We start from the raw sequence: 23,055 nt of genomic DNA on the forward strand, positions 1-23,055 counted from the left end.
GGAGGAGAATGTTCTCATTTACGTGATCAAATTGCAATCTCTGGCTTGTATTTTCATAGCTATGAAAATAGCTTCAGTTTCGTAGCTGCTGTAGCTTTGATTCTCACACACCTGTGATGTAGGGTCGATTGTTCCTCTTCCACCATTGAATATATAAATGCTTCCTTGACCATCATTCTCCAAAGGTGCCCCAACAGCCAAATCATTGAATCCATCACTGTTAAGGTCAGGCAGTGGGGCAAGAGACGACCCAAACCGTCCTTTTCCAACTGCATCCCCTTTCAATATTAGTGGAGCTTCGAAGTGACAGTCAAGTTTCTGGTGTGGGAAAAAAGATGAGAATTAATGTTTTAATCGTCACGCCCAATAGCAAATGGACATGGATTTAAAGGCCCAAAATAAAACCACCATTTACCGAAACAGTTAGGCTGCAGATGTAAACCCTTCCCTCTCTATCTGTGTCCATGAACATAGGAGCAGATATGAGGATTACGTCAGTGTACTGGTTAGGGTCACCATCCACATCCATGGCACAAACCTCGGCCCCAAAATATGCACCAATCTGAAACTGTATAAGTCATAAATCATCCATATAAACCAATACAAAGAAGGAAAAAAAAGTGAATGTTTACATTCAAGAGCATCTTTTTCTGCTTTTTCAAAGAACATCAATCCAATTGTTTGAGCACAAACCTGGGAGTCAATCATTTGGTTAGGCCTTTGAGAGGGGTCAATCATTTGTCTAGTAGTAGTTGTTGAGAGTGCCATTACTATCCCGCTGTGATTGCATCTTGGTGCGCCTGCAATTGTTATAATGCCATTCTGTGTTTTGGCAATTGCCATGGAGTAACCTAGGATAAAAGAGCACAGATGAGGGCCAGGATGTATTTGGATTTGTAATTCTGGTACATATCTTGCATTGCAAGAAGTTTCCTGGAGATTTTTTTTTTATGTTCAGCAAACAGTGAATGAGGGGACTTGTCGGTAGTGTAGAGGCAAAAGCACTCGCCTACCACCACGGAGACCCGGGTTAAATTCCCAGCAGTGGTACTTCGGACTTGATCAGATGTTCCCACAGACACATTTGGCCGTGTCTGGGTGGGAAGCCGGTGGGGTTATGTGTCCTCGTAGCTGCACTAGCACCTCCTCTGGTCGGTCGGGGTGCCTTTTTGAGGGTTGGGGAACTGGCAGGTATAGTGTGATCCTCCCACACGCTACGTCCTGCCGGTGAAACTCCTCGCTGTCAGGTGAAAAGAAGCCGCTGGCGATTGTACATGTACTAGTACTAGTACAACGGGGGGAATTGGCCAAGTACAATTGGGAGAAAACAAGTCAAGTCAAATCAAGTTTATTTGTATAGCCCTAATTCATAAGCATGTCTCAAGAGGACTTCAAATAAAATATGTCTAGAGAGCAGGGAAAAGGAGGAGGTGGGAAGGGAATGGGAAATGTGGGGGAGGAGAGAGCAGGGAATGGGAGGAGGTGGGGAAGGAGCAGGGGAAGGGGGAAAGAGGAGAGAGCAGGAAGAGGGAGGAGGGGGAGCAAGGGAGGGAGAGCAGGGTGATGTGGGGGAGGAGAGAGCAGGGCAAGGGAGGAGGTGGGGAGGGGACAGGGAAAGTGGGGGAGGAGAGAGCAGGGAAAGGGAGGAGGTGGGGAGGGAGAGGGGGATGTGGGGGAGGAGGGAGAAGGGAAAGAGGAGGTGGGGAGCAGGGAATGTGGGGGAGGAGAGAGCAGGGAAAGGGAGGAGGTGGGGAGGGAGCAGGGGAAGGGGGGAAGAGAAGAGCAAAACAAATAATATGAATATACTGTGGCTAGGCGATATGGTAATAGTCACAGGGGACAGTAAAATTTAGCAGTCAGATTATGTATTTACTTATCAGGCAAAAAGAGCCAATGAATAAGCAAGAAATTAATTGACATTTATCACCCAGCCCCAGGTAGCAACGGCACACTGGAACTAGCAGCAGAGTGGCCAGGCCAAGTGAGCAGCAGTTCAGACAATCTGACTACTATAGCCATTAACCGGAACTAACTAGAACACAGGGAACGTAGCTAATCTACAGCCTAGTCTGCCCTGTCCTATTCTACTCTAGTCTGATTTGAGCCTAAAGATTATAACAGGTCTACAGCCAGCTAATCTAACGCCTAACCTAAGCTATTCTAACCTACCGGCATCCCTTGACCAGTGATGGAGAGCACCGATGCCCCCCACCCCGGCCCCCGCCCACACACACATAAGGCATGAGAGAGAAGGCCAGGCCGGGACACACCTCCACCCCCCTCCACCCCCAGTGCGCACAAGGAAACCTTTCCACCCCATGGATTGCCTCAGTGACTGGCTGAGGAGGAACCTTGTGAGGGCCGATGTACTGTAGGGGCCCAACTATATGGAGCCCAGCTGGGGACCCCCCTCCGGGATAGGCCGAGATGATGCCGGGCTAAACATTTGACAAGAGTTTCAGATATAGAAATAAAATGTACAAAAGAACAGAAAGTTGAAAATGTAAATAAAAGTCCAAAAAATGAATAAGACAATTTTGTCTTTAAATGTTCATAAGTTCAGGGAAGAAAGTTGAAAATGTAAAAAGGAAGAGTCCAAAAAAGAAATAGAAAATTGAGTCTTTAAGTGTTCATAAGTTCAGTGAAGGGAGGTAATTAGCTAGGTGAAAAGGGGAAAATTAGTCTCTAATGATCGAGACTAATCGGGGACTAGGTCAAAAAAAAAATCAAACAGCAAATGAGATTGCTACTGAGCAATTGCTGCTGTGCCACCATACAGCCCAGCTAAGGACCTGAAACACAAGGCAATATTTAGGGCTGAAGTGAAGGAAAAACAAAAGATCCGCACACCGTGGTGTGATCCAGCTCCTGCAAAAGGCTCTTGGCAATATATCGATACTATTGATATTGTGATATGAGACTAGGGATGCATGGTATACCGGTACTACAATGGTACCGCCCCCTCCCCTCTCTCTCTCTGTCACGGCTCAAATTTCACTCCTCTCTCTGCAGCCTCCCCCTGACAGAGTGACAGAGCGAAAATGGCTGTGGCTTCTTCTGACTGAGTACAAGCAGTCCAAAGCTTGTAGAGAAAGCAGATGCACGAAGCGAAATATGGAAGTATTTTGCTTACGTTGCCGACAGCGAAGGCAAGCCCCTGGACACATCAAACTAAGCCAGTCTGTAAAAAGTGCTTCAACACGACGCAGGTGAACGGATAAACATCGAACCAGGCTATTTCTCGCCGACAGGGATCCCAACTTCTTCAACGATTTCAGTTCAAAGACTGGTAAGCGAATGTGAAGGATATGACATACATACCCTCTTAACACATTCACTGCCAGCCGTTTTTTTTTACTGTAGGTAGCTTCTGCCAGAGGGTTTTTTTGAGGATTCTGGCTCATTTTACAAGAGGCGAGGATTATTTTCTGCTTGGACTTTGTGAACACAAAGTTCACAAAAGTACTAATAGAATGTGTGCTTTCTCTGTCTAAAAGAGTTAGTTTGTAGAGTTAGTAGTTATGTAGATATTAGCCGTTGAGTACAGCATGGTTTCAGCGTCTGAGACTGAAAGCTGAGATAATCGCAGTTTTGTGAAATTCAATCAAACAGGCAGAACAGTCACTTTAACCATTTATTTTTGGCATCAGTGAGAGATCAGACATCTAAACAATATAGTTCTGAACGCCCTCTCCTTCAAACTCCTCCCTCCGTGGGCGTGTCTGGTGGCTTTCAGCAGCGTTTGTCACAAGCGAGTTTCTACTGCCTGTCTGAGCAGTGAGCAGCCTCCCTCCCTGGCGCCCCCCTCGTCGGCAAGTCTGGATGGGGCTCACTCGTTTCTTGGGTTTGAGAGCTTTGATGAAGCTTTGTGCGATTCTAGGCTTTATGCTGCGTGTTTCAAAGTGTGTTTTCCACCCAGTCTATTTTTGGAACCCCCCACCGTTGTGCGCCCGTGTGCACCAGCGTGAAACCGTTTTCGCCTACAGTATGAGAATGAGGCTCGTTCGTTTCTGGGTTTTCGGTTGAGCTCAGCTGCAATGAAGCTGCGTGTGATTGTGGGCTTTCTGCGGGTGTTTCAAAGTGTGTTGCACGCATAATCTATTATGCAAATTTGCAATCCCCCACCGCCAGCTCCCAGTGCGATAATGCGCGAAAGCGAAAGCGTTTTCGCCAATCCATTTTACAGTATGAGAGAATGGTTTCCTCGCGCGTTCCCCTGCAGTTTTGGCTCTGCTTTTTCTAGTCTGGAGAGCACTGTCGCCACTTAGTGGGTCGGTGGAATGGGTTGTACACGTTCGGTGGCTCCAATATTTTTATAGGAGACGTGGGGGGCGTTGATCCACGTCCCACCGTCAATTTTTTTTTTTTTTTTTTTTGACGACTCAACTCGTCATTGGCAGTCAACTGTTGGATTTTTTTTGACGACTCAACTCGTCATTGGCAGTGAACGTGTTAAGTGAAACGAGTGTGATTTATTGTGTGACAAATGAACTTGTTTCACCATCTGAGTTTTGACGAGGCAATTAAGGCAATGCATCTGTGCTGCCTAGTAGTAGGCTATGAGCACAGGTGGTAGTCACGACGGTGTATATAACGTAACTATCAAAGAGATCATAAACTCAATCCAAAGGCCCCAATAACACCATGGCCCTGACTCAAATATGTACTAAATAATTAAATCAAGGCCATAGAGTGTCAATAAAGCCCTTACATGGCATGCAGCAATCTAATGTCCCCCATAGTAATATTTACAATAATACAACTATAATGTTATAGTAATTAATTGTCAAAAACACACCTACATGTATGAAAAATTACACCACACAATAAACCACTGTATTTCAATAGCCTATTTATTGTGCATGCAAATAATAAACATAAATGACCTGAACTGTAAATCTGGCACTTAACACATTGACTGCCAGCCGTTTTTTTTTGCTGTAGGTAGCTTCTGCCAAGCCGTTTTTTGAGGATTCTGGCTCATTTTACAAGAGCCGAGGATTCTTTTCTGCTTGGAGTTTGTGAACATACAATATCTCAAAAGTACTAATAGAATGTGTACTTTCTCTGTCTAAAAGAGTTAGTTTGTAGAGTTAGTAGTTATGTAAGCATTAGCAATTGAATACAGCATGGTTTTAGCGTCAGAAAAAATATTCAGAGATAAACGGCTTTTTGTGAAATTCGATCACTTTAACCATTCATTTTTGGCATCAGTAAGACCTAAACAATAGTTTTGAACAGTAATTTCCTCCATAACAGCAGGAAACTCCCCTCTGCTCAACTCCTCCCTCCGTGGGCGTTCTTCTTGGCTGCAGCGCCGTGTCACAAGCACTTTCCTACCTGTGCAAATGCACTTTCTCATACTCTCGACCTCTCAAATAAATTTCTGAATAGAAATTAAATTACTCTAAATTAGAGCGAAAAAGAAACAAAAAAGAATGGGTTGAAAATCCCATTCTAAAAGCCTTTTATGGCTGTTTCCAATTTGCAAAATAGCCTGCTGCACCACAAGCGTGTCACCAGTCTCACTGCCCCGCTGCCGCTGTGCGGCTGTGCCTGGCTGTGCCTGTCTGCGTGGCCGCTCCCCGAGGAAGCCCGGCTGGACTCGCCCGCCTCCCGGAGCCCTGGCCGAGAGCTCCGATGAAGCCCCTGCGACTCTGGTCATATTTACGCTGCGTGCCTCAAAGTGTGCTCCATCCGCAATCCACCATGCACGTTTGCAATCCCGCACCGCCAGCAATCAGCGCGGAAACGAAAGCGCCTCCGCCAATCCATTTTCATGAGAATGGAAATGGATCACACTGCTTTTTGCTTGCCTTCCTACTTCCTTGTCGCCACTTAGTGGGTCGGTGGAATGGGTTGTACACGTTGTACACGTCCAATACTTATATAAGAGACGTAAAAGGGTTAGATCAACGTCCCACCGTCAAAAAAAAAAAATCGATTCTGAAAACGTGTTTACACGTCGCTGGCAGTCAACAGCTGGATTCTGAAAACGTGTTTACACGTCGTTGGCAGTGAACGTGTTAATGTTGATGAAGCTCAAGCCCAGGATGATTAGCCCACATACAGCACTGAGCACACTACAGTTGATGTGCACTAAAGTAGACTGAACACAAAATGAAATACACCTTGGCAGAGTTCTGCACTCTACTGAGCACATTTCTCCTTTTCTATTAGTCAAATTTAAAATGTAGTCAATTAGACTTAAAATGACAATGATATCAAACTGAAAAATTTAACATATTATTATTATTACATTCCAGAATTTTTCCTGATGTTTTAGGTTTTTGCCGTGGTATCGTTTGAGTATCGGTATCGAGATACTTAGGCAGGTATCGGTATCGAACTCATAATTTTGGTAATGAGACTAGATATCATATAGAGGGTATGCATGTGATGTCACAGAGGCAGAAGTCACTGTGGGGTCACGCCCACTGAGTCACAGCAAGACTGAGCTTGAATGCAGTAATCAGCCTAGATAACTGACACCTGCTGCTCAGGGAGGAACTTGACACTCATTTTGACACTCATTCCCGATTGAGGGGGCGTGTTCCAGTGGGTGTGCATACCCTCTATTAGATTTTGGATATCGTAATATCGTGATATATGGCATACAGTAAGTGTTGTATTTTTCAGAACTCATCAGACTATTCCAGCCGTTCTATTATTTGCCTTTACCCACGTAGTTATTATAGCCACATTACCAATAATTATTTATCAAAAATCTAATTTTATTTTGATCACAGTCTTGTTTTAATGAAATGCATGTGACATGATGTCACATGTTGTTTTGATTTACATCTGAACATTTAGCCCACTTTGTAGAAAAGAGATATATTGTAGGGATCGACCGATTATCGGCATGGCCGATTATTGAGGTCGATATTGAGCATTTTGCGATTATCTGTATCGGCATTTTCATTGGCCGTTTGCCGATATAATAAATTAATTAAAAAATGCGCTACTTTGGCTCTGATGCAGCTCCAGCAGCCTCTGTGTCAGTTCTGTGCTGCTGAAGTAATGTCCCGCCCACAGCGCTATCTGATTGGTTACACATTGAGTAATAGCCTATCAGAGTGCTTCTCAGATGAAATCCTCCCTGCCTTCTTTCAGTAGTTTTCAGTAGCTCTTGGCTGCCTGTGTGCCTCAGTGTGCCTGTATCTGAGCGAGTGGACTGGACAGACTGGAGCGGTGGGCAGATAGGCTATTGCTAGCGGGGCACTAGTTTAATTACGTCTTCTTCAGTAGCATAGCTCCACATGGCCATTGGCCAAGGTTGTCGAGAAGCTGTCGATCCAAACCGTAGCATCCACAAAATACATTTCCCCAGGCATTTCTAGAGCGGAGCTTTCTGTTCTCTGTCTGTCTGGGTTCGTTTGTGGTGAGAATGTGATCCGACACAACTTTAATAGTGCGCGTCTTTTCGGGGGCTCATCACATCAGCAGTTTGAACTCGACCAACTAATTATCTCTGGTCTCCATTAAATATATGAAAACGAGTCGTGGTAATCAGAGCCAGCCTTCTTTGTGATAATATTCAGACAATCAGACTGATTGCATGTCTGTCTTCCTCGCAATGTCCGTAGGCTATTAACTCATTGAGTGCCAATGACGACTATAGTCGTCAATTCGGATAGTAACGTAGAGTGCCAATGACGACTAAAGTCGTCAATTGCGTTTTTTGACGGTGGGACGTGGATCAAAGCCAGATCCATCTCCTGTAAAATTTTGGGGCATGTTGAATGTGTAACCTATTTTACCGATCCATTAGGTGGCGACAGTGCTCTCCAGATTAGAGAAAGTTGAGTAAAAAACAGAGAAGAAGTCGTTATGGAAACGGAAACGGCATCGGTATGCATCGATATGCATGAAGCATAACGTTAGCTGTGCCTGTGAACAGCAGTCAATCTGCTGCCACAATTGAGCCCCTCCGTCTCCGCTGCGATAGCCCCTCCATATGATTTAGTTGCCGACACCAGCGTCTTTCTGAAAAGTTACATTATTCTCAGCTGGGAGCCGGCGACACGCTGTGAAAAAGCGGGGTGCAGCACACTTTTCAGTGCAGAGCAAACGCACAGCAAACGCAGCAGAGCCACCAGAGACACTCCCATGGAGGAGGAGGAGGGGGGTGGGGCACGCAGGGCAGCATACAACCATTGACAGTAAACACAGACCCAGACAGCAGGCTCGATGGACAGAGACAGGCAAACAAGCTAGAATATCTGATGCCCACCAGCAGTAAATCAAGACCAGCAAGAAGGTGTAGGGTCTGCGCACGCAGGGGGCAGCGCTGCTGGTTGCAGCTAAAAAATATTATTTGGCCAAACAAAATTCCTTTTTGAAAAACCGTTTTCACTGTTTTATTGAAGGAAATTATTTTTGAGGTGTCACATCAGAAAATATTAGCTTCAGAGTCAGTGAATGTGCTTGAAAATGCTTCATTTCACAAAAGGCTGACTATCTCAGCTTCTAAATTGAAACGTGTGTTTTTGCTGAAATCCACCTATCTTCTCCGGCTGATAACTAAAGAACGGAAAATGATATCAATAAACTTTTTTTTGCTGATGATGGAAGAGAGTCTCCTCGTTCTTTGTGCGTGTTCAGTGTTTACATAGTAATATCACACAATATTCTGTGGGCCTCGAGAAATCACTGAAAACGCTCTGAAACTCTGGCACTGGGAGCGTCCGTTCTCCAAAAGTGACTGGCACTCAATGAGTTAAATTATTTATTAATATTTTATTCATGACAGGACAGTTCATATGCGTAATCCACATTACATTACATTACATTACATTACGTCATTTGGCAGACGCTTTTATCCAAAGCGACTTACAATAACACATTTTTTGTCAGCAATAGAGCAATCAACTATGGAGCACAGTCTATGACAACTACAACTTCTGAAGGAACAGTGGTACAAGTTTAGGTTATTTATTTTATTTTATTTTATTTTTTAATAAGGAAAGAGAGAGAACGAAGTTAGATCAAGAAGGGCCCAGATGGAGCCTGAAAAGGTGTGTCTTTAGTCTTTTCCGAAAGATCGGCAGTGATTCAGCTGTCCTGACCGAAGGTGGAAGCTCGTTCCACCATTGAGGTGCCAGGGACAGTCACGAGAAGAGTCGAGATCGGGATGAGAGACTTTTGAGCCCCCGTAGCGAAGGAGGGGCGAGGCGACCTGCACTGGTGGAGGAGCGAAGGGAGCGCTGAGAGGTTTGGAACCTGACCATGGATTGCAGGTACAGGGGAGCTGACTGGTGTACTGCCCTGTAGGCCAGTACCAGTGTCTTGAATTCGATGCGGGCTGAGATGGGAAGCGCCTGGAAGAGGGGAGTGACGTGAGAGAATTTGGGTTGGTTGAATACCAGACGGGCTGCAGCGTTCTGAATGAGCTGAAGCGGTCGGATGTCGGTGGCAGGTAGGCCGGCCAGGAGCACGTTGCAGTAGTCCAGGCGGGAGGAGACAAGAGACTGGATCAGGAGTTGAGTCGCTTCTCTTGTGAGAAAGGGACGGATTTTGCGGATGTTGTAGAGAGAACCTACAGGAGCGTGCTGTAGCAGCTATGTTGGCAGAGCAAGACAGCTGGTTGTCAAGGATCACCCCAAGGTTCTTAGCTGTTTGGGAGGGAAGTACAGTGGTGTTGTCAATGGAGATGGAGAGATCTGCGAGAGGGCAGTCTTTTCCTGGGAGGAAGAGTAGCTCTGTCTTACCAAGGTTGAGCTTGAGGTGGTGGGCAGACATCCAGTCGCCAATGTCTTTGAGGCATGCAGAGATGCGAGCCTCGATTTGAGTGTCGGAGGCGGGGAAGGAAAGGAAAAGCTGGGTGTCATCAGCATAGCAGTGATAAGAAAAGCCATGAGAAGAGATCACATAAGCAAGAGATCTGATATAGAGAAGGAAAAGTAAGGGGCCCAGGACTGAGCCCTGGGACACACCGGTGGTAAGAGGACAGGATCTGGAGAGGGACCCTCTCCATGAGACCTGGTATGAGCGGTTCGAGAGGTAGGAAGCAAACCAGGAGAGTGCAGAACCTGAAATGCCGAGGTCAGACAGAGTGGAAAGAAGGATTTGGTGGTTGACTGTATCGAAGGCAGCAGACAGGTCAAGGAGGACAAGAACAGAGGAGAGGGATGAGGCCTTAGCAGTGTGAAGGGCCTCTGTGACAGCAAGAAGAGCTGTCTCAGTGGAGTGAGAGGCCTTGAAACCGGACTGCAGAGGGTCCAGGAGGTCATTTTGGGAGAGATAGAGAGAAAGTTGTTCGGACGCTGCTCGTTCGAGGGTTTTGGAAAGGAATGAGAGAAGAGAGACAGGTCTGTAGTTGTGAATAGCAGTAGGGTCAAGGGAGGGTTTCTTAAAGGCCGGCTTTACCGTGGGGAATATGAATATATATTAAATCTCACGCCCCTAAGGTTTTCGAATCCGTTGAAATTTTTGAAATTGGTTGTTTCCCGCCAGAGATATCACCAGAAATCCACTCTGTGTGGAGGGGGGGGGGGGGTGGTGGAGGGGAGGGGCGGGTGCGGGGACCCGAAATACTACATTTCCCACAATGCACTGGGCTCGCGTGGCCTTCATTTTCATGCCCACCCCTCAGGCATTTGGCTGATATCAAACTCCAGTAGGTGGCGGTAATGCACATATGTTTGCCAACCGCCATAAAACTCAAAGAAGAAGAAGAAGAAGAAGGCTTCGACAATAAAAGATACAAAGAAGAAGAAATAAATCGAAAATAAAATTGCCTCCAAATTGCACCAAATGTAAACGGTAGTATATATGTCGGGAGATGTCTTCATAAAATTTTTTTCATGCATTTTAAGGCATTTTCGTAGGAGTTACGCGCATCTGATGTTGTAACTATTTTCTGTAAAAATGTGTAAAAATGGGTACATTGCTCAGCGTTGATTTCGTTACTTCAACTCACCTACTACTAGATGTAAAATTTGACGAGCTTTCCAATGCCGCCAGTCCCGTGTCTTTTGGTGCTTCCGTTCCAGAGATATGGTCTCTTGGCAAGGAGCTATGGAAAGCTAACCTAGCTACAGTATGCTAAGCGGGTGAACAAGATGGCTGCCTTTTGCTTTTCGTCGAGAGCTCTGAAGGGGCGTGGAGGACCTCTAGAGGCGGGACCATGGCTCACAAGACTTGTAGTTCATAGGCGCTCGAGTTCCGCAAGCGGGGAGGGAAGCCGGGTGACGCGTAACGCGTCATCCGGCTTCCCTAAAAATGTGAGAGATGCCTGATAGGTCAGGCAGTGAAGCTCCAATTTCAAAATATTTCAACGGATTCTAAAACCTTAGGGGCGTGAGATTGATATATATTCATATTCCCCACGGTAAAGCCGTCCTTTAAGCAGAGGCTTGACTCTTGCAGTCTTTAGAGCAGGTGGAACAAGACCAGAGGACAGAGAGGAGTTAATGAAGGTAGTGAGGAAGGGAGATATGTTAGGTGAGATGGTTTGGAGGAGAGAGGAAGGGATAGGATCGAGGGGGCAGTAAGTGGCTCGGTTCGAGCTGATGAGTTTAAGCACTTCATCAGGAGAGAGGGGAGAGAAGGAAGGAAATCCAGGGACAGGGATCCAGGATTGGAGTCGGGAGTGTTAGTGAGGGTGCCTGGAGGATGGAAGGAGGAGCTGATGTCATCCACCTTTTTAGTAAAGAAGATTACAAAATCATCAGCAGAGAGGGAGGAGGGAGGGGGAGGGGAGGGAGGGTTGAGGAGCGTGGAGAAGGTGGAGAACAGTTTACTGGGATTGGATGCAGAGGACTGGATTTCAGAGATGAAGAAGGAGGTTTTTGCTTTGGAGACAGCATCAGTGAAGTTGGAGTGGATAAGGTGGTAGGAAGAGAGATCTTCAGGGAGATGTGATTTTCTCCATTTTCTCTCAGCTGCCCGAAGCTCAGTTCGATAAGTTCGCATTGATTCAGTCAGCCAAGGAGAAGGGGGAGAAGATCGGGCAGGCTTAGTGGTGAGTGGGCAAAGAGAATCAAGAGCGGAGGAGAGAGAGGAGAGAAGAGTGGTGGAAGCCTCGTCAGTGGACAGGAGAGCAAATTGCTCGGCAGGGGGAAGCAGGGAGAGGACGGTAGAAGAGAGGGAGTCGGGTGAGAGAGATTTTAGGTTGCGTCGGGTGGTGGTAGAGTGAGGGGTTGATGGGTGGGAGGAGGGGAGGGGGATGGGAAGGGAGAAGGTGATAAAGTGGTGGTCGGATACAGGAAGAGGAGTCACAGTGAGATTAGAGGTGGAGCAGGATCTGGTGAAGACCAGGTCAAGCACATTCCCTGCTTTGTGAGTAGGAGGAGATTGAGAGAGGTAAAGGTCAAAGGATGAGAAGAAGTTAAGGAAAGGCAGAGATTGTAAGGTTACTGGCTGGATGTTGAAGTCTCCCAGAAGGATGAGTGGAGTACCATCCTCAGGAAAGACGGAGAGGAGGGTGTCCAGCTCGTCCAGAAAGTCACCAAGCAGACCAGGCGGGCGGTAGATTACCACAATGTTGAGTTTGATGGGTAGAGATACGGCAACTGCATGGGACTCAAAAGATGAGATAGACAGATGAGAGAGAGAGGTGACAGTGTAGGTCCATTTGGGAGAGATGAGGATACCAGTGCCTCCGCCACGGCCAGAGGCTCTGGGGGTGTGCAGCAGAGAGAGCTGCAGGAGTAGCAGTGTTTTCAGGAATGATCCAGGTCTCTGTGAGAGCTAGGAAGTGGAGAGTTTGAGATAGAGCATGAGCCGAGATGGTCTCAGTTTTTTTAACAGCACTGACAGTTCCAGAGACCTCCGGCAATAGTAAAAGGACTATTTGCGCGCTTAGGGTAGGAAAGATTACCGGGGTTACTACACCTGAAGCTTCCGTGTCGACGGCATCTGTGGGCTGATGTTACAACAGGGATGGGGAGAAAACACATAGTTAGGTAGATGAGTAGTTAGAATAAGAGAGGTAGTAAAAACCCTATTATCTGGCCTCCCCTCGATAGACTCCCGCAGAAAGACTCCCTTGTCTTTGTGCCAAGTCTTCGTGCCAGAGGCTTTGTGCTACTTTACAGCTGCCACTTTAGACTGACTATGCTAAGAAATACTCGTTCAGCAGGGGCTCAGAGCTCCGCCTACGCCAGGTGTAGCAATCAGAGGGTCGTTGAAAAAATGTGTTCTGATAAGCAAGCCAGGTGGAGCACTTTTAAACTACAGTGACTCCTCTCCTCACAGCAATCAGAGGGTCGTTGAAAGAGGTCACCTGATACCAGTCAGCTGATTATCAGAGCCCACAAGACACTTTTCTTTTAAAATACAGTAAAGCTACTAAAAGTCAAACTAAACTTACCAATTATACCAGCAGAGTAGAGTAGAGTAAAACAGATCAGTACAGCACACTAGACAGCTTAGAGCAGAAACTCAAATGTGTTCTGATAAGCAAGCCAGGTGGAGCACTTTTAAACTACAGTGACTCCTCTCCTCACAGCAATCAGAGGGTCGTTGAAAGAGGTCACCTGATACCAGTCAGCTGATTATCAGAGCCCACAAGATACTTTTCTTTTAAAATACAGTAAAGCTACTAAAAGTCTAACTAAACTTACCAATTATACCAGCAGAGTAGAGTAGAGTAAAACAGATCAGTACAGCACACTAGACAGCTTAGAGCAGAAACTCAAATGTGTTCTGATAAGCAAGCCAGGTGGAGCACTTTTAAACTACAGTGACTCCTCTCCTCACAGCAATCAGAGGGTCGTTGAAAGAGGTCACCTGATACCAGTCAGCTGATTATCAGAGCCCACAAGACACTTTTCTTTTAAAATACAGTAAAGCTACTAAAAGTCAAACTAAACTTACCAATTATACCAGCAGAGTAGAGTAGAGTAAAACAGATCAGTACAGCACACTAGACAGCTTAGAGCAGAAACTCAAATGCGTAATCCTCTGAAATCTCTGTGATAGTAATAGCAGAAGTTGCGAGGGTCTTTGATCTTCTATCTCCAAATTCCAGATAGATAGCCTAAATAATATACATACCGTAAATTTCGGACTATAAGCCGCGGCTTTTTCCCCGTTTTTTGGCCCTGCGGCTTATATAACGGTGCGGCTTATCTATGGATTTTTTCAAAAAAAAAAAACTATAAATCCACTTCTGTTTTAATTTCCTCTCTTGCCCTCTTTTCACCACACCGCGGACACTGTGTGCACTGTAAAAAAAAACACAGGTGGTGTTGTGTTATGTTGTTTTGTTGAAATGTTAATAAATGGGAGCTTCCTCAAACAGCCATCTCTTTCCCGACAATGCCCTCTGTGCATGAACCCTTACATATGGTAATTAACACATTGAGTGCCAGCCATTTTTTCAATCCTGTAGGTAAGTTGTGCCAGGTTTTTTTTTGAGGATTCTGGCTCATTTTACAAGAGCCGAGGATTATTTTCTGTTAAGAATTCGTGAACACCAATCATCTAAAAATAACTAATAGAATGTGTGCTTTCTCTGTCTAAAAGAGTTAGTTTGCAGAGTTAGTAGTTATGTAGATATTAGCCGTTGAGTACAGCATGGTTTCAGAGATTTTCAGAGAGTTTGGAGATAAATGGATTTTTAGAACCACCTCACGTGCCTGTGATTATGGGTGCCCTTGTCTCCCACTCTGTGCGCTCTCTCTCTCTCTCTCTCTCTCTCTCTCTCTCTCTCTCTCTCTCTCTCTCTCTCTCTCTCTCTCTCTCTCTCTCTCTCTCTCTCTCTCTCTCTCTCTCTCTCTCTCTCTCTCTCTCTCTCTCTCTCTCTAGAGAGTGTGTGTGTGTCTCCAAACTCCTCCCTCCGTCTGTGCTGCGCAGTGCTCTGCTGCTGGGAGTTTGAGCAGCGACTCTCCCTGGCAGCGAGTGTGGATAGGTCTCACTGTCTCTTGGGTTTGAGAGCCCCGATGAACCCCCGTGCGACTCTAGGCTTTATGCTGCTCACCCAGTCCATTTCTGGAACCCCCCACCGCAGCAGCGCGAAGCGTCCCCGCCTACAGTATGAGAATGAGGCTCGTTCGTTTCTGACTGTAAAATCGCCAAGCCATTTCCGCGGGAGGCGGCTGCTTTTGGTCCACGGGTCCCGTGGCTGTGGCTTTGTCTCTGTCTCTGTCTGGAGAGAACTGTCGCCACTTAGTGGTCGGTAAAATAGATTATACACATTCTCTTGCTCCAATAGTGATATAGAAGACGTAAAAGTTGTTGATTGATGTCCCACCGTCAAAAAAAAAAAATGTTTATGTAAGACGAGATATCTCGGCTCTGGCACTCAAGCGTTGGATTATGTAAGACGAGATATCTCGGCTATGGCACTCAACGTGTTAAACATTAAAATACAAAAAAAAAAAAAAAAAAAAAAAAAAAACATTAAAACACCTGCGGCTTATAGTCCGGTGCGGCTTATATATGTAACAAACAGGCAATTTTGCTGCTGCGGCTTATACTCCGGTGCGGCTTATAGTGCGGAATTTACGGTACATGAATAAATAAATAAATAACTTTATCCCTCTCTCTCTCGATCCCCCCCTCTTTCTTTCTCTCTCTCTCTCTCCTCGCACAGAGATGCTTTTTGATCCATATCGCCTTGTCCTAACAATATTTCTATCTCATTCCTTCTCCAAAGCTCTTGCACCATCCAAGTGTTTCATGTTGCCTTTTCCAGGGAAAGGGGACGGGATTGCAGAGGGGCAGTGCATACAGCATATCACAATTCACAGTTGTCTATTCAATTCATAGTTTGGTATTAATGTTCTTACCTAGATAACTGTCGGGCTCCATATAATTAGCCCCATGGGTGGAGGTCATCTGGCCTTCACTGGAGTATACCTGGTAGCCCCCCCTCCATTCGAAGGCACCAACAGTAGCCATCTGAATCCCCCCCTAAGTAGACACAATCTTTATTGAACAATCCTGATCCATTTCGTTCCATATGTCCATAAAATTCTAAACAAATTTATGATGAAGTACAAGTGTGTTTGTCACGAATAAAATCCACATTATCCACATTAGTAAAGAAGTAAATATATACAGAGAAATACAGTTACATTCTGTATTATTACATTCTGTATTATTGGTCTCTTTTTCAGCAGCAAAGTGAGGCATGAGCGTGCGTGCGAGCATGCACGTGTGTGTGTGTGTGTGTGTGTGCGTGTGCGCGCGTGTTGATTACCTCAGGCTCATAAACTGCACTGAATCCCTCCTGAGCCATTTCCATTTTCAGCGAGTCGCCACTAGATTGAGATCCTGTGATAGCAAAATGAATGGAGACAGTAATGATTTCTTAATGTAACATTCTGTGTCCATAACGAGCCATGCATTTCACTTGATTTCCATACAGTGACAGACTTCATGAAACAATTTATGTAAATGCTTACATTCAAATACGATAGTATATGCTCGGAGTCCTCTCTGAACTTCCCAACAGCTGTGCAACAATCTCTGACACTGGGGACAACTGTTGCTAAAATACTTATTCTGAAGGAATGGAAGTCCTCCTCTTCACCTTCTTTTCAAATGTGGCTGATGGACATGATCTCTGTCATACAGATGGAGAGACTCAGGTCCCTGAGAACCAACTCGCTCAAGAGGTTCTCAACTATCTGGGACCCGTTTTTGGCCTACTTTAACGAGGTTAAGAATGTTAAGTGACTGAGGTTAGGGTCGGTGTCTTGTGGACCCCTTGTGTGGGATCTTATGTGCATTGTCTTTTGCAAACACATAAGCACTTTGTGCGGCTGATAGCACCAAGTTGTAACAATGAATGTCAATGATGTATTATTTTATTTTATTTTTGGGGCCGGTGTGCATGTACAGCAGGGCCCCTACATTCGACTCTGTCGCCCAGATTTGAGCACGGATTCAGGTTCTAAATGTCTTTCCACACTCCCAGCATGCATTTCGGCATAAGCAGAGGCAGAACGCAGCAGAGAAGACGCCATAAGCTCCGGAAAGTTTTTTACAATTTAAAGTTTTATTTCATCACTAAATTAATTTCTGATGACTTTTGATGCCTACAAGCAGGGTAGTAGGTTTCAATAAGTGCCACTTTACGAACATTTATGGCGAAAAATGGCAAAAAGTTCCAGAGCACAATTGGCTGCATCTACATCAGCTGAGCTTTTTATTTGTGTAGTACTGCAGGCGGCCTCTGCGCTGGTATTGCGCAATACCATCAAGAACGCATCGTCTCAAACTGCCAACAGCGTCATGTGTGCTTGTGACCTAGCAAGTTAATTCTTCCAAGAACGACTAGCAAGAACGTTCTCCCCAAGAACACAAGAACAAAAATGCATTCTTGGTATTGAGAAACGGCCCAGGTATACTGTGGCTAGCTCGTTACACGGAGGACGCTGCAGCTCCACAATACTTTTTTGCTCGTTACACGGAGGACGCTGCAGCTTGACATGCCACAGTAAGGGTAATGAATATGCTACGTGAACGTTAGCAGGTACTTTAGCCTATGCAGTAGGCTAAGTAATAGGCTATCATCTCATTGTTGCTAGGTATGTCTCCACTATATGCACTCGCCGAGTGGAGACATGAGGAGTCTTTGTTTAGAAAGAGCTGGGGGGAGGGGGGTGCTGGCGAGTGGAGTCCGTAGCAGTTGTATAACATAACACAATAGACAGGCAGTAATTTAAATGAAATCTCCATAACGTTACAGCGTATAATAGCGTATAATAACCAATTGCCCGAACGATTAATTAATATGCTACGTGAACGTTAGCAGTCCATAACGTTACAGCGTAAAATAAGCTATTCCCCGAACGATTAATTAATTAATATGCTACGTGAACGTTAGCGGGTATTTTAGCCTATGCAGTAGGATAAGTAATAGGCAATAGGCTACCATGCACCGGCCCTATGCCAGGTTTCCACCTGGCCTTGTTTCCCCTGTGTCTGAGCCTGTTTGTCTTGTTTGTATGTTCTATAAAAATAAAAATAAAACTGTAGTATGTACATTTGCTCAAAATTTGATTGTACTTATGAAGTAATTAGCCATTGATTATTATTTCTTTGAGTAAAAAGGTGGTAAGTATAAGTACTTGAGTCTTGCTCATATTTTCCTCTTCATTAATCTATAATTACATTCTGGAGAATTAATTTGAAATGAAACTCCCCAATTAGCCGCATGAAATAATTACATTTTTGGAACTCGAACATCTCAATTCAGCTGAGAATGTAATGTTAATGATTAAGTAAGTTAATCTAAGTAACTATTGTGGGAACTATACCTTCAATAGAAAAGAGTCTGTCCTGCAAGCTGTCCTTCAGTTTTTTAAGTGCTTCAAAGTTGTCCACTCTAAACACATGCTCTGGTTTTGGAGAGGATCCAATGGTGTCCAATTCTTTTCTTGCTGTGTCAGACGTAAATGCGTTCCCCACCTAGAGATATTAAGAAAAGGTGTTTCAGAGTTATACTGCACTGTGTGACAGAGTTGATCTGTTTAATGATATCATAGAGGGCAGGTCACTAGCTGGGTTTCCATTTGACTGTTTTTATTCGCATTTTGAATATGCACATCAAAAAAGGTAATGGAAACGCCCAAATTCTGGGGGGGAAATCCTCTGATTCGCAAAAAAGTTTTACGCTCGCTTGAGGTGGATTTAGACTAATGCGAAAAAGAGTTAATGCGCATAATCTGAAATGGAAACACATTTTTCAAAAAAACTGACATGTCAATATAAATCATATAGGCAGCGCGAGTGCATCACGCATGGGACAAAAGCACATAAGCTCAACTTGCACTATATAAGATAAGAAAGGCCACATCTGGCCATGAAATAAAATATTAAATTATGATGCATAATTTGTGTGCAGGTCTCCATGCACTGCATTCCACAACAAAACAACATCGCCAGCTCAGATTTTTAATTTGTTTTGTTTTCTCCAGATAGTCCCGTATACTGGTTTAACACGTTTTCTCTAACTTGGCCCAGTTGTCGTTATGGCGTTGTGGCCGCTGGTAGATGCATTCCATAAACACACAGTCAGAATGTAGGCTATTCTGTTGCCCACTGAATGTATTCTGTTACACACTGTTAATGAGTTAATTGTAGCAATATACAAGTTCATATTCTCGCTTGTGGCATACGAATCGGGGGCTGTAACCAGGGCTCGACGCTTACCATTTTCCCAAGGAGCACATGTGCTACTGAGTTGAAAAAGTTAGGAGCACATAAAGAATTTTAGGAGCACAATTACAATTTGATACAGAACAATATATAGCATGTATTCGATATGATTCTATTAATCTCTGATACGTTACAATTAAGTTTAATTCAATTCAAAATATGATCATGATGCAACATGCATTTCCTACCAGAAGGGCTCAATACAGCGCATTGGCTATTGTTCTAATTCAATTATAATAAACCTTTATGTAGTCATGTTTGCCTAACAATGTGTCCATACTATCCACTTTTTTTTTTTTTTTTTTTTTTTTAATGGCTTTCCATTTGTATTTACAGCTTATTATAATTCTTCTATGCTTGTTGGTTGTTTAAAATTGTTTATCCTTATTATACCATTGGTCGTTGGTGTGTTGGTGTGTTTTGCCCTGCATGACGCCGGGATTCCACTGGTTGCATTTGCGTTGCGTTGCGGTTATGCTACGGTTTTGCTCCGTGCTCTGTGCTCCGCCAACACTCACTGGCTGCGTGCAGAGCACGTCACGGCCCCGCTCCGCCAGACAGCTGGAGTGACGAGACCGACAAGTTCTCGCGGTGAAATAGCCCGCATTCGCGCGAGACAATTTGTATGTGGGATAAATACAAGAACAAACAGGCAGAAGATCATTGTTCCCAACTGGAGAAGCAGAGGAGGGGTGGACTTGCTTGGTGTTGTCCTTGTAAAAAGGATGTGTCGTGTCATATATTTTGTGGTTTTCCACTTCAATTATGAACTTTTCCTCATACATGTTTGTCCTCTGGCTTGATCTTGAATGCTGTAAGCACCTCTAGACCTGTTGACTCCATGCCTGGCTCCGCCCAACTTGCTGCGGCTTTGCTCCGACATCTGTGAAAAATAGAAGCCTTGCGTATCTGCTTCGGAGAGCTCCGGATCGTCGGAGCTGGGACGGAGTAGACACGCAACGCAGCGGAGTAGGTAGGAGTTGACACATTGATTAGAGTGGAAACGTATCGGCTCCGAAGCCGTACCGCAGCGCAGACGGACCGAACACGGACTCAGTGGAATTTGGCCGTGATGCAGACTGCATCCAGTCAAAATCACTGACCAGTCTAGTAGTAACGTTAGATACTGTTGAAAACCATAGCTGTGTAACATTATCAGATAGCTTTTTGAAGACGTTAGCGAGTGGCATGCTAACGCTTGCGTTGCTAACACAAACATTAGCTGCTAAATAACTAGCGATGTCATTCATACAAGCCAGCTAACGCTAGGCGCTAGCCATAACTATCGTCTGCTGCAGCGGTAGCTTTGTCTCCTGTGTACAAATCCATTGCCTGACACATTTTAATCCCATCTGTTTATGTGACTCTTGTCTTGCCAGCCAGTAACTGGCTAACGCGTATCATTACAGAGTAGACACTTTTCTGGCTGTCAGTCTTTCGTCAGCCAGCCGACTGACTGACTGAGCCGAGCCAGGGTCCTTCTGGTGACGAGTCGATCACATGCTTTTGTCAACGGACACCATTGGTTCTGCGCAGTGCTGCCTTCACTACACACACTACACACTGCAACAACATTGAAACTGAGTGTGACATTAAAAATTAATTGAACGGTTGAATTCTGTATTCGCACACGTGCCCCTTATTGCGTTTTACAATTTGCACTGTTCTATTTTTAGTAGCAAATGTGATCAAAATTATCGCACTGTCGAGCACTGGCTGTAACAGAGATTAAGCGGCTGGATCAGGTGAGCTGGCGCAATTACGCACAGGGGTGAGACCACGGCTTCAATGCGCAGATGAAATATCATCAAAGTTGCCAATTGATTTGTACTGCCGCCACCCACGGCTCATCCAACGGGCATTTCTGCACTCCTCCAGTTTGCCCATGACAAATATTCAGGTGTTCATCGTTTTTCTTCCTTGGGAATTTTAGAGAAGTTCAGTCATCAAGCCTTATTTCCTATTGAGTGACGAGACCTCATTGGCGCCTGGACAATTCCAGCGCTTGACTGCTGCGTAGGCGAGCACAGGGCGTGGTTTTGCCAGAACGTGCATTGTTTATTTGCGCTTCGACCCATTTAATGGAAACCTGATGGAAACGCACCTAATTCGCATTTTAAATGGAAACATGGCTAATGTTGTCGATGTTACAATGTGAGCTATTTATCTCCTAAGGTTTTACAGTCTTTTGTTCTGACCACATATCATTCTGTAAACTTGGTGATTATCCTGGTTGACCAGAAATCGACCACAGCTCCGACCAATCGATTGGTCGAAACGGGGTCTAAAAAAAATTAAAAAAGAATTGCAGTGTACTTTTTTGTTTTTATTTTTTGCAGTGTACTTTTTTTTCTTATTTTGTGCAGTGTACTGACTACTGAGCACACTATACCCGATAGCTGATAATTATAAATAAAAGCTATTTGCAGTGTTGTAACGTTACCGGAATGGACGGACTGATCAGCGTGCCATGCAACACCTGGCCACCTGCTCAGTTCAGAGAAAGCCTGTGCGATGGTTATGTAACGTTAGCACACGTGGCATGGTTAATTAGTTGGTAGAAAGAATAGCTAGATGGCTTTTGCGATTTATTTCAGTAACATCTTATAACAGCCTGTCTAACATTATCGGAGTTTGAGTTTATCAACTGTGAACTGTGAGTGAAAGCGGCTGGACGTCCAGTCTCACTGATGACTCAGTCTCATCTCATAAGGTGCATACTACGCTCGTTAACAGCTTGTTAACAACTGATGGCTGACGGCTGCCTGCTGCAGGCTGAAACGTGTCCATTGTTTGCGCTGATAGCTGAGCCATTTAATTGTTAATTCCATCACTCTGCTGGTTCCTCTCCTTTCTGCTAACTGTTGTTGCCTGTCTCTAGCCTGGATCACTCCCTGTGTGCTTCTAGAAAAGGTCCGTGTTGCAACTTGCTTCCACTACTTTGTTCCGGATCGCTTTTATTTTTATGAAATTGAATTTCTCCTATGAAATTATTAATAACAGCGATTGCTCGACCAACGTGAATCTTGTCGACGGAGCACGTCGACCAAACAATCGACCAATCCTACTTGGTGCACAAGGGCCCAGAACTCATATTCAAATGTAAAGAGAAAGTAACCCACCTTCTTGTCTCTGCTCTTTGGTTGTTGTTGATTCAGAATAGAGTATCTCACTATTGATCTATACTATGTTAAAGTGAGCCAAATAACTTACCCCAATTGCAAATCGGACAATGCTTTTTCTATCAGCTGAGTCTGCTGCATCTTGTAATAAATCCTTATCATGAGATTGTCCATCCGTAATGACTATCAAGACCTTCTTCCTGTTTAGTCTGGATCCCCTTGATGTTGAAAAGACGTCTTTGCTGTCAAAAGAAAGATGCAATGTGGTACTGGTTAATTGGCCAATATTTTGTGTTGTTAATTAGTTAAAGCTGCATTCAGCGATGTTTTTGTGTTAAAATAAGTGTTAAAGGGCTCTGTATTCTGACAGCAATCACTTAAATAGAGTGTTTGGTCCGTGACTTGAAACCCCCAACCCCCCACTGTCCTCTATCTCTCTCCTGTAGTCCTGCAGGCAGGGCGGACGTATCTCTGCAACCGTAACTCGTAGAGACTCAGGGATGGCGGCATTGGATTCCGTGTGAAAAAATACATATAGGTTGTGTCTGTAATGCAAGGAAGCTTAATATCATCTAGATACCTACCTAACTAGATGATTATTTAATTAGGTATCTCATTTTAATATAGGTGATTAAAAAAAACTTGTTTCAGACATCCTCATTCTTGAAGGTAGCATCGCACGCGACAGGTCGCACTGATGCTGTTTCCATTGAATAGACAGACCTTTTCTGACCAAGCTTGATGAAGTTGTTTCCCAAAGCATTTGGCAATAAATTAGTATAAAACTGCATGGCTGATGGCAGTTTTCTCTAAC

General features: G+C 44.7%; 1 protein-coding gene across 1 annotated transcript in view; it reads right to left on the reverse strand.

Moving 5' to 3' along the window:
* The window catches only part of LOC310776003 (integrin alpha-M-like), a 74,936-nt gene that overhangs the window by 15,529 nt on the left and 36,352 nt on the right, over positions 1–23,055 (reverse strand). The window contains exons 8-14 of the mRNA XM_083636141.1: positions 22,333–22,483; positions 18,219–18,369; positions 16,154–16,227; positions 15,741–15,864; positions 694–851; positions 416–568; positions 112–318 (exon numbers count right to left, since the gene is read on the reverse strand). Coding sequence (XP_083492267.1) covers positions 112–318; positions 416–568; positions 694–851; positions 15,741–15,864; positions 16,154–16,227; positions 18,219–18,369; positions 22,333–22,483 — 1,018 coding nt within the window. The remainder of the gene's footprint in view (positions 1–111; positions 319–415; positions 569–693; positions 852–15,740; positions 15,865–16,153; positions 16,228–18,218; positions 18,370–22,332; positions 22,484–23,055) is intronic.

This window comes from Poromitra crassiceps (genome assembly GCF_964638095.1).
Source record: "Poromitra crassiceps genome assembly, chromosome: 4".
NCBI lineage: Eukaryota > Metazoa > Chordata > Actinopteri > Beryciformes > Melamphaidae > Poromitra > Poromitra crassiceps.